The 13,483-nt window shown below is 39.6% G+C and overlaps 2 protein-coding genes across 2 annotated transcripts; one reads left to right on the forward strand and one right to left on the reverse strand.

The window, feature by feature from the left end:
• Nucleotides 1–1,882: 1,882 nt before the first annotated feature.
• Nucleotides 1,883–3,914, forward strand: LOC147851904 (salt stress root protein RS1-like). The gene is made up of 4 exons (XM_087333752.1): nt 1,883–2,057; nt 2,253–2,342; nt 2,517–2,601; nt 2,805–3,914. The coding sequence occupies exons 1-4, from the start codon at nt 1,947–1,949 to the stop codon at nt 3,377–3,379; spliced, it is 861 nt and encodes a 286-aa protein (XP_087189878.1). The 5' UTR covers nt 1,883–1,946; the 3' UTR covers nt 3,380–3,914.
• Nucleotides 3,915–4,399: 485 nt separating this feature from the next.
• LOC147851905 (uncharacterized) lies at nt 4,400–9,104 on the reverse strand. Its single transcript, XM_087334448.1, has 4 exons — nt 8,759–9,104; nt 6,140–8,583; nt 5,845–6,010; nt 4,400–5,416 (listed from the first exon to the last, which is right to left on the reverse strand). The coding sequence occupies exons 1-4, from the start codon at nt 9,051–9,053 to the stop codon at nt 4,479–4,481; spliced, it is 3,843 nt and encodes a 1,280-aa protein (XP_087190574.1). The 5' UTR covers nt 9,054–9,104; the 3' UTR covers nt 4,400–4,478.
• Nucleotides 9,105–13,483: the final 4,379 nt, after the last annotated feature.

The following is a 13,483-nucleotide window of genomic DNA, read 5'->3' on the forward strand; positions in this document are numbered from 1 at the left end:
ATTCATTCCATATGATTAGAGAGGAAATGAAGCCCAAGGTATTTGAAGCTTTGTAACCATTCAAGTGGCTCATAATTTTGTACACATGAATGTATGATCTAACCTTTGTTTGAGATATTCACAAGCATAATCTTTGTTTTAGAGCCATGGCCACTACTAAATTTACTTTGAGTGCAAAAGCTGTCCAAGACATCCCCTAGCTTGTGTTATATTCTAAACCACTTGTTAAAAGCACAACATCCTTTGTCCAAGACATCCCCTAGCTTGTGTTATATTCTAAACCACTTGTTAAAAGCACAACATCCTTTGCGTACATATATTGAAAGCATGAGAATAACATCCCCAATGGTAATCCTCTTCCACGACTTCTTGTTTTAGAAACTCGGCCAACCATTTTCTTTTGATTCCTCAAATACAAGAACAAAATAGAGATAAACGTGTGAAATTACCACCCTATATTCATGATTGTGTGTGTGTGTGTGAGAGAGAGAGAGAGAGAGAGAGAGAGAGAGAGAAAAAGAGAAAGAGAAAGAGAAATTTTATTATTCTATTTGGAGGTAAAATATGACCTATGATACCAAAAATATTACATTTTCACTTAATACACATGAAAGTGAGTAACGACTCTCCATGCCCAATAACTTTACTAATGGACATTACAATTTAGAGTGCATATTGTTCTTGTGAGAGAAATTTGTGCAAGGGTTGGGTTTGGTCAAACATGTGTGAAAAGCGTACTCGAATGTGATCGAAGGTAGAGCCTTGTATCAAAGTGTGATACTCAAATTCCCGAACTTGTTATAGGCAAAGTGTGCATAGTCGACTACTCTCATCATTTGTGCCCCAATGCCCCATCTCACATTGTAGTGCATGGAGCTAAATCACATGGAAGCAATGGATTGGATGTCAGACAAAGGGATGGGCTCTAATAAATATTGATGTAGTCGGTTTCCTTGTTCAACAAAGAATATGGTTTTGTAGTTCGTTGCAACATATTTAGTATATATGTGTGAAGCGTGTGCCTCTACATTTTCCATTTTCCCCATGTCATCATGATACATTGGAAGTGCGAAAATGGCTCATTCACAGAGGAATCTGGTGATCCATCATGAAGCAAGTGCGTTGCATCCCATCGTCCAAACGTCTTGGTATGTGTGGAAAACTTAGTATCGACACTCAACTTTGTATGTGTGCAAAACTCTTCCAATGTCCTTATAAGCTTTTGCACATATAATAAAGTATTTGCAGAAAAGCATCTGCACACAACAAAGTTCGTATATAGGGAGGCGATATGATATGCAACTTGGGGAGCCCTCGAGCGGAGTATGGTTTGTTGTTTAGGGAAAGGGGAATGATGGACAGTCAAGACAGATTGTGAAGGACAAGTTTGAATGTTGGGGGGGGACAAAATAGGAGGGCCCAAAGTTAATAGGGTCCCCTAGTCATGCTTGGAATTGATTAGAACTCAAACAAAATATCAATCACTTCACTCCTCCCTAACAATATATGTATACCTAAGAATCAACACATACATATATATGTACATATGACACCCTTGCATACAACACAGAATTTATATATATATATATATATATATATATACATACATACATACATATATATATGCTTATGATGCCAGGCTGCCCTCGTGTGTGTGGTCATAATGAATGGTTCATGCCCACTTGGATCTATTCTTTTTTTCTTTTGGGTGGGTTTCAAAGGCAATACATGCATATATATATATATACCCACATACTGTCATACATACATACATCTATCTATCTATCATAATCATCATCATTATCACCACCCATCCATCACCTTTACCATACTCCAGGACCTGCAAATTTGAAAGCCCATATCCTCCTCTCATTGATTATTGCCTCCTTCCTTTATCTCTCTCATAATCGGGGGGCAGGAGCCTTTTATTGTGCCAAAATCAAGATATGGCCAGCTTCTGGAAGAGCAAAGTGGTACCCAAGTTCAAGAAGTTGTTTGACAAATCCAGAGCCAAGAAGCAAGGTGCAGAGGTTTGCAAGGCATTCAATGACTCAAAGGTAATATATCATGAATATTCGTTTTCACCAAAACCCTGAATAATTCTACTCAACGAAAATGTGCTTATGGATCAAAGTTTTGCTAACCTTTAGCAACACAACCCCCCTAGGGATTCATGGTGTGTTAGATGAAGGCTGTCGGATCGATATGACATTAATGTTAATCTGAAAGTATTGATCATGTTCGTTTTGTAGGTCTTCTTGGACCAGGAGATTGAATCGAAAAGTTCCGATCTCAGCGCCAAAGTTGTGGAGATTTATAGATCCTCTACCTACATCTCTAAGGTAATTGCTAGCTGTAAACCATTGTAAATGCTATTGCAATCCATCTGGTTGTCGTTTCAGTAGTTTAAATGGGGTCATCAATAATCGATCGATCTCTTTTCTACCCTCATATTAAAATGCATTATGGCAAAGAAATTTAAAGAAAATGTTGTTGTTATGGCATTATTCGTGTAGAAATTGCTGAAGGAGCCTGACGAAGCTGCCGTGAAAAAGAACCCAGAGGCAGTGCAAAGTGTGCTTCTAGATCTTGTCAATGAAGGTATATATATATATATATTAGTTACTTGATTGATCTTTTAACCATAGTAGAGCGTTACATATTGATAATGGTCATTGCTGATGCTGTAACACTGATCTTCAATGATGCTATTATGCACAAATCATAAATTATTGTGGTTAATGAATTGGTGGTAATTGTATTAAGATTAATGATCTGTTGGCTTTGATTTGTAAAACATTTAGGGTTTCCGGGAACCCAAGAAATATATGAAGCAGGATCAAAGCTGGGCCCCGGATTGGTATCAGGCCCAGTGGTGTACTTGTTCAAGAAAGCATCAGTATATCTGGAAGACGAGCCATTGCCATCTCCACCTCTTATTGTTGCTGTTGAAGGAGAAGAAAAGGAAAAGGAAAAGGAAGAAGAAGAAGGAGAAAAGAAAAAGGAAGGAGGAGGAGAAGGAGAAGAAGAAGAAGAAGAAAAGAAGAAGGAAGAAGGACCTGTGGATGCAGCCATAATTGTGAAGGAAGAAATCTCTACTATTACTGCTACTGTGGATGGAGAAGCGGTGAAAATATCCGAAGAGGAATCTGAATCGATCGTCGCTATAATACATGATAAGGAAGAAGCCGGACATTCATTGGCTCCTGAAACGGCGGCGATCGAGACCCGTGAGATCGGCAATGGTACCGAGACCATTCCTTCTCCTCCGAAAGAAGAAGAGAAAGGAGATTCAGAGAAGAAAGAGAGTATAGTTATCGAAGATCCAGAGAAGAAGGACGCTAAAGTGGCTGCAGAAACACCTCCATCCGCCCCTTAAATCCACTCATACCTTTTTTTTAGCTTTTGTTCTTGCGTTTGGATCTGGTCCTCTCAGACTTTGCACTTTGCTCTTCTTTTGGGTCTTGTTGGCTTCATTCTTGCGTTTGGGTCTTTGCTGCGATTTGCCTGTTTTGGGTCTCTTGCTTTCTGCGTTTTGATCCCCATTTTGAGTGCATTAGATACATAGTTAATAGCCTGCAAAAGATTGTCGATCTCTCTCTCTCTCTCTCTCTCCCCCCAATCTTTTATTCATTATTTCATTCTTTAATGTGTTGGAAACAAATTAAAGCTCCTTCCATATTCCTCTCCTCTCCATGTCTGTATTCCTATTCCTGTAAGCGATCCATTTCCACATGATTTTTTTGTTTTAGCCTACTAAGCTATGATTCTGATCAATTACTTACCTACTCTATGTGCCAAATAAACAAATCTTTCTCAATGATCTCAAATAACAATCCATGATTCGTTCATTTTGATGAAGTCTTGTCTATTATATTATAATTATGTTCCTCACATTTTGTGGTGGTGTTGGATATATGTAAAATTGGCGGAAGTGTTCAATATGTTTTGATAATATCTCCCATATTTGAAAGTGGCTAAAAAGTAAATCCGAAGCCTTAAAAAAGAGTACATATGAACGAGGTTATGCCACTAATACTATATATAGATAGCCTCCAGTTTGAATTGGGGAATAATTTCTCCAATTTTTGTTTTGAAGTTTCGCGAAATTTTATCTAAACTTTGTCGATGCACTTAAATAATGGATGTCTCCACGATATGGGAGTGACGTTTTCTTTTAGAAAATCAGAAACTGCTCATGATTAGAGGTAATTTCAAACTGTTAATTTTCCTAGGAGTTGCTAAACGGCTTGTTTATAGACTTAACGCAGATGGGCATGATATTTGTGTTAAGATATTTATGCAGTTAGATGTGTAATATGTATGTTTATATAATTATAGGTCATAATTATGATCTCTGTCTCTTCATAAGAAAGTGGGGATTTCTGCACCAAGAAAATGTGATGGGTGAAACCATTATAACTAATTCAACAAATTTATAAGACTTGAAATTACAAATTTATATGAAGAGGGGGAAATCAATGGAAAAGTTGCCTCTTGGTGAAAGAAGAAGAAGAAGAAGAAAAAGAAAGGGAAGACATGAGACCAAGGTCTCTCAAGATATGATCAATGAGATCCTTGAAGATCAATCGCTCGATATCACGGCTTATCTTGGCTTTCTCGGCATCGAGCTCCTCAATATGACACCAATCCCCGCCGGATAGGCCAGCCGCTTGGCTGTCTCTCAATATGTCCGCCTCGATTAGACGCCCCACATGATCATCAATACCATCTCTACTAAACTTGGCATCAGAAGCTTCATTCTCATTGAGGATGCAGTCCTTGGCAGTTTTGTTAGTAGAGGAAACCTCTTCCCACACCTCCTTCACTAGAACCTTGGCCCCTTCTTTGCTTAAGCACACATTGTTGTGCTCATCAAGGCCTTGTATGAAGAAAGGGTTCAAGACATGAGAGCATCCTAGGAGCCTCTTGTTGATGTTGTGGTCGCGAGCGAGAATCCATGGATGATGTTGTAGGACTAACCATTTATTCACTCGGCTTCTCAACCTCGAGTCCACGAGATCGAACAAAAGCTTCCGCCTCTGGTACATGCATGAATCGCTCCCTGACTCCTTCGATTTGATCGATGATGATGATGATGCCATAAATTTATTATTCTCTGCCTCTAACATGGCAAAAAGTTGTGACTGCAATGGTGCTAATTTGCATGTGTTGTTAATAATCATCATATTAGTACCATCATGTAATGCTTCTTTATCTTTAACCCCAATGTCTGATGCTCCTACGAGTGTAATCGATCTTCGTAAGAGTTCTTTTACATACTCGAAATCATTGTCGATGGTGTCCATGGACGACGGGGCCTCGAATGCATCTTGTATTCCAAGTTGTGAAACACATTCAGCCTCCACTAGGTTCACGCCTTCTTCGCTAGTTCTAGCATCACCGCATTGAATATCTACAAAAAGAATCGATTCACCATCCACATGATCAGATCGTTTCGTTGAATATATGTACCAATAATCTAAGATATTTAAGACTTTCCATAGCTTAACATTCCTGTAAATAAATATCAACCACATTTGGTTTTCCTTAAGTGATCTAGTGCAACCCTAAGGATTAATTGTTGTTAATCTTAGTCAGATCAATTCCCTGAACCTAATCGTTTCCAGCATGAAAAGGAAACTTGCAGTTGGAGGTGGAGCAGCACGAGACAAGTCTTTATTGTCTTCACATTAATGCCTCCATGGATACAATCTCTCAGATGGAAGACATGACCAATGAATTTAGTGGGCTTTTTTTCTTTTAACCACATCAAGAGTAAACCGTGTCTAAATATTACAAATCAAGAACCTAGAAAACGTTCATAATTGAAATTATACATACCTTCTTCAAATCGAAGCATGAGTTTAGTTGATGCCTTGGCTAGCGGTGGAGAAGAAATCTCTGATTCTTCCTGATAAAACGGCCCATCCAGAACCGAAATCGGACTGGGTTGCTCACAGTACAAGCCTGTTGTGGACTTGTCTCCTTGCGAATCAGTGTCATCACTCTACCGGGACACAATACAATGAACATTTATCAGAACATATCATTGGTATTCGACTCTGGAATTAACCTTTAACATACGTAAATATGTAAAAGACTGGAAAAAATATTCAATGTTGAAGTTTGCAGTTACCTCCTTTGATTCTAGCCATTTAGAGGCTCCACTTTGGCTAGCATATTGCTCATATGGGTTAGTTGCCGATCGATGCGGCTCGCAATAGATGCTTGTGTGGTTGATTAAATTGTTCTTATCACACTGTAATTGGGTGGTTAATGCAATTTGATTTGCCTCAACATGATCTAGAAGCTCACTCAACTTATTATTACTACCATTACTTTGATCTTCAGAATCATGAGTGGAGGTGGAGTGATCATTTGGTGTTTTCCTGGCAATGTGAAGCTTTTCGATGTCTTCTCGGCAACACGGAGAGGAAGACAATCCTTCAAACTTCAGGTTGCATTTGGCGACTGATGATCTCGGATAACTATAACCCGACCGAGTTTGTCCATGACTAGAGCTTCTAGTAGTAGTAGTACTCCTTTGCACGCCCGACCTTATACCCTCCGAATTAGGCCTGAAAGCTAGTCGAGAATTTGGCCGGGCACAATCTGATGTATTGCGGCCAGATGCATTACTAACCCCTAGTAGTCCCCTAGTAGAGTTAGTAGTTGTGCAGCTACTAGCAACATTTCGAGGGATCTCGCTAGCTTTCATACACTTGTCTCTATTCACAATCAAGCTTGTGCCTTTCATCATCATCTTCTTCTTGGTATGAGCCACAACTCTCTCATGACATAGCCGCATCCGCATCTTTTCCCGCTCTCCAGTCCCAGCATTGGCTCTGATTTGGTGGTTAGTCCGGCTGCTTCTCGGTGCTCGACCATCATGCCACGAGCTTTGCATACTAGTGTTTATATGCTGGTTTGGGCCATTCATTAACGCAGCCAATTCTTTGGCCTCACATACTGATGATTCGGATGCCGCCTCCTCCGAACAGCTCTCAGTACAGCTACTGCCACTCTGCCATGTAGTCACTGCAGGCCGCCTCCGAGATCTAGTAGGAGTCCGTTGAGAAGATTGTATACCACTTCTATAAGCATCATCACTGTGAATTTGGCTTGGCATATGCACATTACCATGATCAGCAGCTTTCTTTGATCTTGGTGAGGTTCTAATTGAGCTCTTCCTGCATGAAGAATTTTGTAACGGTGGTGTTGTAGTAGCACTACTACCTTCTCTCGAATGTCTCGATACCCGATTATACTCTGGCGAGCATTCTAGTATTGATCTATTTGCAATAGCCACAAAAGTACGGGAATTGCTTACGCTCGTGGTGCGCCGGATATCGTCCATATCCATAGTGCCCAGAAGTTGCTTCAATGCTTCCAAATCATCACAGCATTCCCCCATTGTGTTTTTCTCGACCAGAAACTGGCGCTGGAACCACGTGTGATTCATCGAATCGTTTCTTCGTGCTTCTTCTTCGGCTAGGAGATGTACATTTGCAGCCGAAGAGAGCATATATTCGGCCGGATCAGTGGAATTATATTGACAATGATGATTCTTCTTGGGTATAAGTTGGTTAAGTAAGGGAGTTTTTCCATGGTTAATAGGGTTATTCAAACATGTGCTGGACACCAATACATCCCCATCATCATCATCATCATCAAGACCCATCAATTTGGCTACTACATTGGAGCTAAATGAGCTCCTCTTCGGCTCTTGATTGTTAATTGTATTAGACCCATGATCTCCGTCATTATCATCCCAATTATGATCCATAATAATGCTATAAGCACAAGGGACTGTCCTGGATGTAGACGTAGCAGAAGCAGGACCCGTCTTAGAATTATTATTATTATTATTATTATTATTGTGATTAAATGAATGCATGCGTTGAGCTAAAGGGCTTGACCCATTGATGGTGGCAACAGATCGATTAATATAGGAAGCATTGTATCGAGCTGATCCTCTGCTACCATCTAGTGATAATCTATGCATTTCCTTCAAATCATTTCTTCCTGCGTTACACAGTTGACGAAGAGGCGAATCATTACATTGGGTAGTCTCAGAACAATAATGTGATGGCTCGTATGAGCTCTTCCGGGAAGTAGCAGTGGCCGACGATGGAAGCTCGAACTCGACTAGTTCGGATGGGCGAATATGGATCAAGGAGAATTTGGTTTTAGGATCGATCAATGGATCTTGGGCGTTGAAAGGAGCATTGCTGATATTGAGGTTAGCGGAATTAGATCGGCTCATGATGATGGGGCTGGGGGCGGGTGGATCACTTAGAGCCTCAATTATATATTCATGGAATTTGTTGCTGGAATGTATAGGTCCACTACAATTAGACGTACTAGATGCAATATAACTGGCAGAGATATTAGTATCGGAGTGCTGATGATCACCCATGGCGCTTCTCTCTTCATGATCATCATTATTAGCATCATTAGTCACTGACGACATAGGAGGAGGAGGAGGAGGAAAAGGATTAGGATCAGGATCAAGATCAGGAGAGGTAATATGATTCTTGACATTGCACTTGTGGCCACTAAATTTACTACTGTTTACGCCTGTAAGTAAAGTTCAAAGAGCATGCATGAATCAGAAGAAAGTGAAGATAAAAATCGGCTACATTTTTAATTAACCAAAAAATCATCTAAATTTGCTAAGTGAGTTAGCCATGATTAATTATAGGAAGCCAGAATTAATTGGTTTTCTTTCTTTCTTTCTTTCTTTCTTTCCAACCTGCTGCTGCCATGTTGATAATGTGGATATTGCGCCGAATGTGGCCGAGGAAGCGGCGGGTCCTGCGGCCCGACCCCGACAGGATGCGGTGGACATCGAAGATCTGGAGAATGCCGGCCATGCATCCCATACCACTACCACTACCACTACCACTACTTCTATTATTAGTGTTAATGAGGAACTTAGGATCATCATCAGGACCATGACCATACAGTAGTGTTGCTGCAGCCCCACCACCCGCCTTGGCGTTGGCCTGGCGCTGGCCGATTAACGTAATGTCGGGATCTGAAGACATGGCCACCACAGAAGTGAATGGATGGGAAGGGATTGATCACCACCAGCATGCAGCAGCAGCAGCAGCAGCAGGCCCCATCTAACCTAATCCAATCCAATCCAGTCCAATCCAATACAATCCGTTCAGTTAGACAGATTTTGTACACAGACAGACAGGCTCTAATTTTTCTGGTACTTAAGTAATTAGTATATGCATGTATATATAGAATTTATTGAATGATTAATTTAGAATTTGGGAATGGGGGTTGGTTTGGGGTTTTGGTTTTGGTTTTGGTGAGTAAGTAAGTAAGTAAGTAGCAGAGTTCCGAATTCCCATGAGAATATATAAATTTAAATGAATATGTATGTACATAAATTAGAATTTGCTGTTGTTGGTGTCGAGATAGATAACCGGCGGTAATGATGATAGTAGTGTAGTAGTAGTAGTAGTAGTATAGTTATTTATGGCAGCAGATTGTGTGGGTGTGTGCAAAATGTGTGTATATATATATTCATTCTCCTCCACTTGTTTTACTATTTTCTCTACTATTTCTTGTTAACTTAATGCGGTCACTCCTAAACAGATGGCATTGATTTAAATACTCTATTCACTGTGTCTGTGTGTGTGTGTGTGTGTGTGTGTGTGTGTGTGTGTGTGTGTGTGTTTCGTGTTACAGTACAACTTAAAAGCCAATTATTAGATCTGTATATGTATTATCATATCATCATCATTTCATTCGCTAGTATGGCCGCTACAGAGACACACAGAAAAAGAGAGAGAAAGAGAGAGAAAGATATATTAACGTCTGTCTTCTAAGACCAAAATTGGCCCATGAGACAATTGGTTTACGATAAAAAAATTGGGGTATTTACCCATTCATTCATCGAGTAGAGTAGAGTAGAGTAGAGTAGAGGAGGAAAGCCCGAAGGAAGGAGCAATAGAATTAATTGAATGCCATACACATACATACATACATACACACATACATACATACATACATACATACACACATACTAAATACATACATGCATGCATGCATCCATTTTACGTGTAAGTAAGTGTGTGTACGATTGTGCATGCATTCCTGATGTGCCATCATCATCATCTCATTCCTTCCTCTCCACATATCATCATCATCTCATTCCTCTCTCTCTCTCTCTCTCTCTCTCTCCTTACTAGAAGTAGTAGTAGTAGTAGTAGTAGCACCACGTGTCGTTGGTTAGGGTTGGGGCTGTTGGAGTTGTTGGGGTTGTTTTTTTAAAAAGGGGGGTGGGGGGTGGGGAGGGGCTTGTCGGAGAAGCTACGTTTTTCTCTTTTCTACTTCTACGCTAACAACAACTACCTAACTAACTAACTAACTAACTAGCTAAACTCCACTCCACTCCACTCCCTCCCTCTTTTTCCCTTCCCTTCATCCCCAAATGGTTGTCTTAAGTTAAGTTGGGTTTGGTTGGTGCTCCAAACTTGGTGATGTGTCCACTTTGGTCTTCCAAAACGTTAATTATATATCTTGACTTCTTTTCCTATATCGTATGATGTATCTACCACCCACGTGTCACCCGAGGCCTTACTCTTTTTACTACCATCACCGTCGTCGACACGTGACCATCTTCAAACTTACCATCTTATAGCTTCCATATCCCTTACATCTCACCATATATTTCTCTCACTTCCTTTCTTAAACTAGTACATAATACCTCACCATCATGTCGAACTTACAACCAGGCTCACAGTCTTTCGGACAATCAATGTGATCATTTCAACTCAACAATTCGCCCCCAAATTATGTCTCAACATAATTATTGCCTAAAAAGAAACAAGCATTCATATATCTCATCATTTTTGCTTCTACATTGATCCTAATGTTTATGACCAAGCATCAATACGGCCAGTCTTTGGAACAAAGATACATTTACCTCCTTCCTATCAACATATAACACATCACTTCTTCTTGTTGTCTCTCTAATATCCCCCCCCCCCTCTTGGTGGTTGCACCTTTAAATTTGTTATTGAGTGAATAGGTGAACATATAATATGACACACACAATTATCTGTAGTATTTGTGTGTGTGTGTGTGTGTGTGTGTGTGAGAGAGAGAGAGAGAGAGCAAGGAAAGCAAGATGAAACAATCATATCTCCAAAAGCGAAACCGACCACCGAGACCCAAAGTTACAACCATCATTATGTTACTTGCAACATCATCTTGTAGTGGTACAAGATGATGATGCCATATGCAAATAGGAGTTATTAAGTGGCGTAACGTGAGAAGGAGATAAGAATGCATTGAGACTAGCGTCAAGGGACAACTGTTGGGAGCACTAATATTATGGGGTGGTGTAGAATTATCATCATTATTATACAAGAATACAACATGAGTGAAATGTATGTCATCCCATGAACTCGATGTCATTTATTTGTGTTAGATGACATCACTATCCATGAGTGTACCCTCATGAGGAGCCCATCCATGTGAATACGGCTTGAAGTGTTGGGCTAGACTAACATGGGACAATGTGGGACAATTTTTTAAATTAGGTCGTGTAGAATTATCATCATCAATATAGAAGTATACAACACGAGTTAAATGTATGTCATCCCATGAACTCGATGTCATTGATTTGCGTTGGATGGCATCACTATCCACGAGTGTACCCTCATGAGGAGTCCATCCATGTGAATACGGATTGAGTGTTGGCCCAGACTAACATGGGATGTTTGTTTGCCAATGTGGGACAATATTTTTAGATGCAAATATAGTAGATCAAACTCCTAAGGTTTGAACATTTTCAATATATCAAGTTTTCATGCAATTTTTGGACTTGATGTGAGGCATGCACTCAAAATATTTGGACTGTTTACATTTATTTTCTAGACACTCCACTAACCTCTTCATATATTTGCAATAATCTATAAATGGCCTTTTTTCCTTATTTGGGTACAATTTCACTGGGTTCTAAAGGTTCGATGGCCTCTTACAATACCTAAGTTTAATAATCCCTCATTACTCCCTCTCCACCTCCCCCACCAACCCAACACAAGCTAGGAGATGTTTCCATTGGCAATTGAGTTCCTCTTTAAATAAGACAATAGGATTATTTCATATGCCTCATGCATGATCTGATGTGTTTGTGTCCTCCATGACTCGTGCATACGTAAACATTTAGAGAACACATTAATGCAACATCTTCTTATCACTTACTATATGAAGTGCTTTGTCACCGATTTTCTTTGAGAGTATTTAAATGAAATTACCTTATATGTACTTTATTTCAGTTCTTAATATCTGTTTATCAACAAAACTACACTAACATAATGTATACTTTCTTGAATGCACGTATATTTTCCATACTAACATGTGAAGTTGTGAAATGGGAACTTTGGCAATTGTTTGAAGCACATTTGGACTTGTGAGGCACAAAAACATCCTACAAATTTGAACCTTTAACTTCACAAAAAGGCCTAAACAAAAACAATTCACAAGTACTTTTTGCTACAAAGATGTTTCTTGTGTTGAAAAATGTTTTGTTCTACCATTTGATTATGTCTCTCTAGTGAATATATGGATTGACACCAAGAATAATGAATGTCTTAACTTACTATCAACATTAGTAGAAATGACATGCCACTATATTTTTCCAAGAGGTGGTTACAATGTGGGATATTTCAAAACTTAATGTTGCCTATTAATTCTTTAATGCATGTTGGCCCTACTACATTGGATAGAAAAAGGGTTGAACACTTCATTAATGCATTTTTCCTTTTAACACCTTAATATGTATATGTGGCATACAAGTGGATGCATTTCTACATGGGTAATGTCTTCAAAAACTCAAAACACAATCTAAAATGGGTACATTTACAATTTCATTGCCATGTGCTCATCGCTTTACTAATTTAGAACACCTTACCTAGAGGAAGCTTGATCCAGTCGTAGTTGATTGTGAGTGTGTGTCTGTGTCTGTGTGTCTGTGTCTGTGTGAAGAGAGAGAGAGAGAGAGAGAGAGAGAGAGAGAGAGAGAGAGAGAGAGAATGTTCAGACGTACATTGAGATGCATCAACACACATGTTACATCACCCATAAGTAATCATGGACGGCCTACACATAGGGTTTGAAGGAGTGAGCCCCATAATGCAATACGTTGAGTGGCTTGGTTAGGGGCATAAATCCCAACCACCCACACAACATGGCTAAGAAAAGTAATTTCTATAACCAAAAACCGACCATAAGAATCATTATGCACCACTTGAGGATAATATTTATTCCCCACGATTGATACCATACATGAATAATGATTACTAAACACTACTTACAATGGGTGACCATACTCCATTTTGACACCCATTGTAAGTAGTGTTTTTCGCACACATTTATTAATATAATTGTATGTTTTCACCGAGAGAGAGAGAGAGAGAGAGAGAGAGAGAGAGAGAGAGAGAGAGAAGTCACAAAT

The sequence above is a fragment of the Azolla caroliniana genome, unplaced genomic scaffold (genome assembly GCF_043228905.1).
Source record: "Azolla caroliniana isolate FFs.n. ecotype wild unplaced genomic scaffold, voAzoCaro1.0.p SCAF_18, whole genome shotgun sequence".
Lineage (NCBI taxonomy): Eukaryota > Viridiplantae > Streptophyta > Polypodiopsida > Salviniales > Salviniaceae > Azolla > Azolla caroliniana.

Bases quoted from the DNA above. Each gene is read 5' to 3' on its own strand.
- LOC147851904 (XM_087333752.1), top strand. From the start codon at position 1,947: ATGGCCAGCTTCTGGAAGAGCAAAGTGGTACCCAAGTTCAAGAAGTTG. The intron at 2,058-2,252 runs GTAATATATCAT...TTCGTTTTGTAG, and splicing joins AGGCATTCAATGACTCAAAG to GTCTTCTTGGACCAGGAGAT. The intron at 2,343-2,516 runs GTAATTGCTAGC...TTATTCGTGTAG, and splicing joins CCTCTACCTACATCTCTAAG to AAATTGCTGAAGGAGCCTGA.
- LOC147851905 (XM_087334448.1), bottom strand. From the start codon at position 9,053: ATGTCTTCAGATCCCGACATTACGTTAATCGGCCAGCGCCAGGCCAAC. The intron at 8,584-8,758 runs GTTGGAAAGAAA...CTTTACTTACAG, and splicing joins TATCAACATGGCAGCAGCAG to GCGTAAACAGTAGTAAATTT. The intron at 5,417-5,844 runs GTATGTATAATT...TTCTTTTTGTAG, and splicing joins CATGCTTCGATTTGAAGAAG to ATATTCAATGCGGTGATGCT.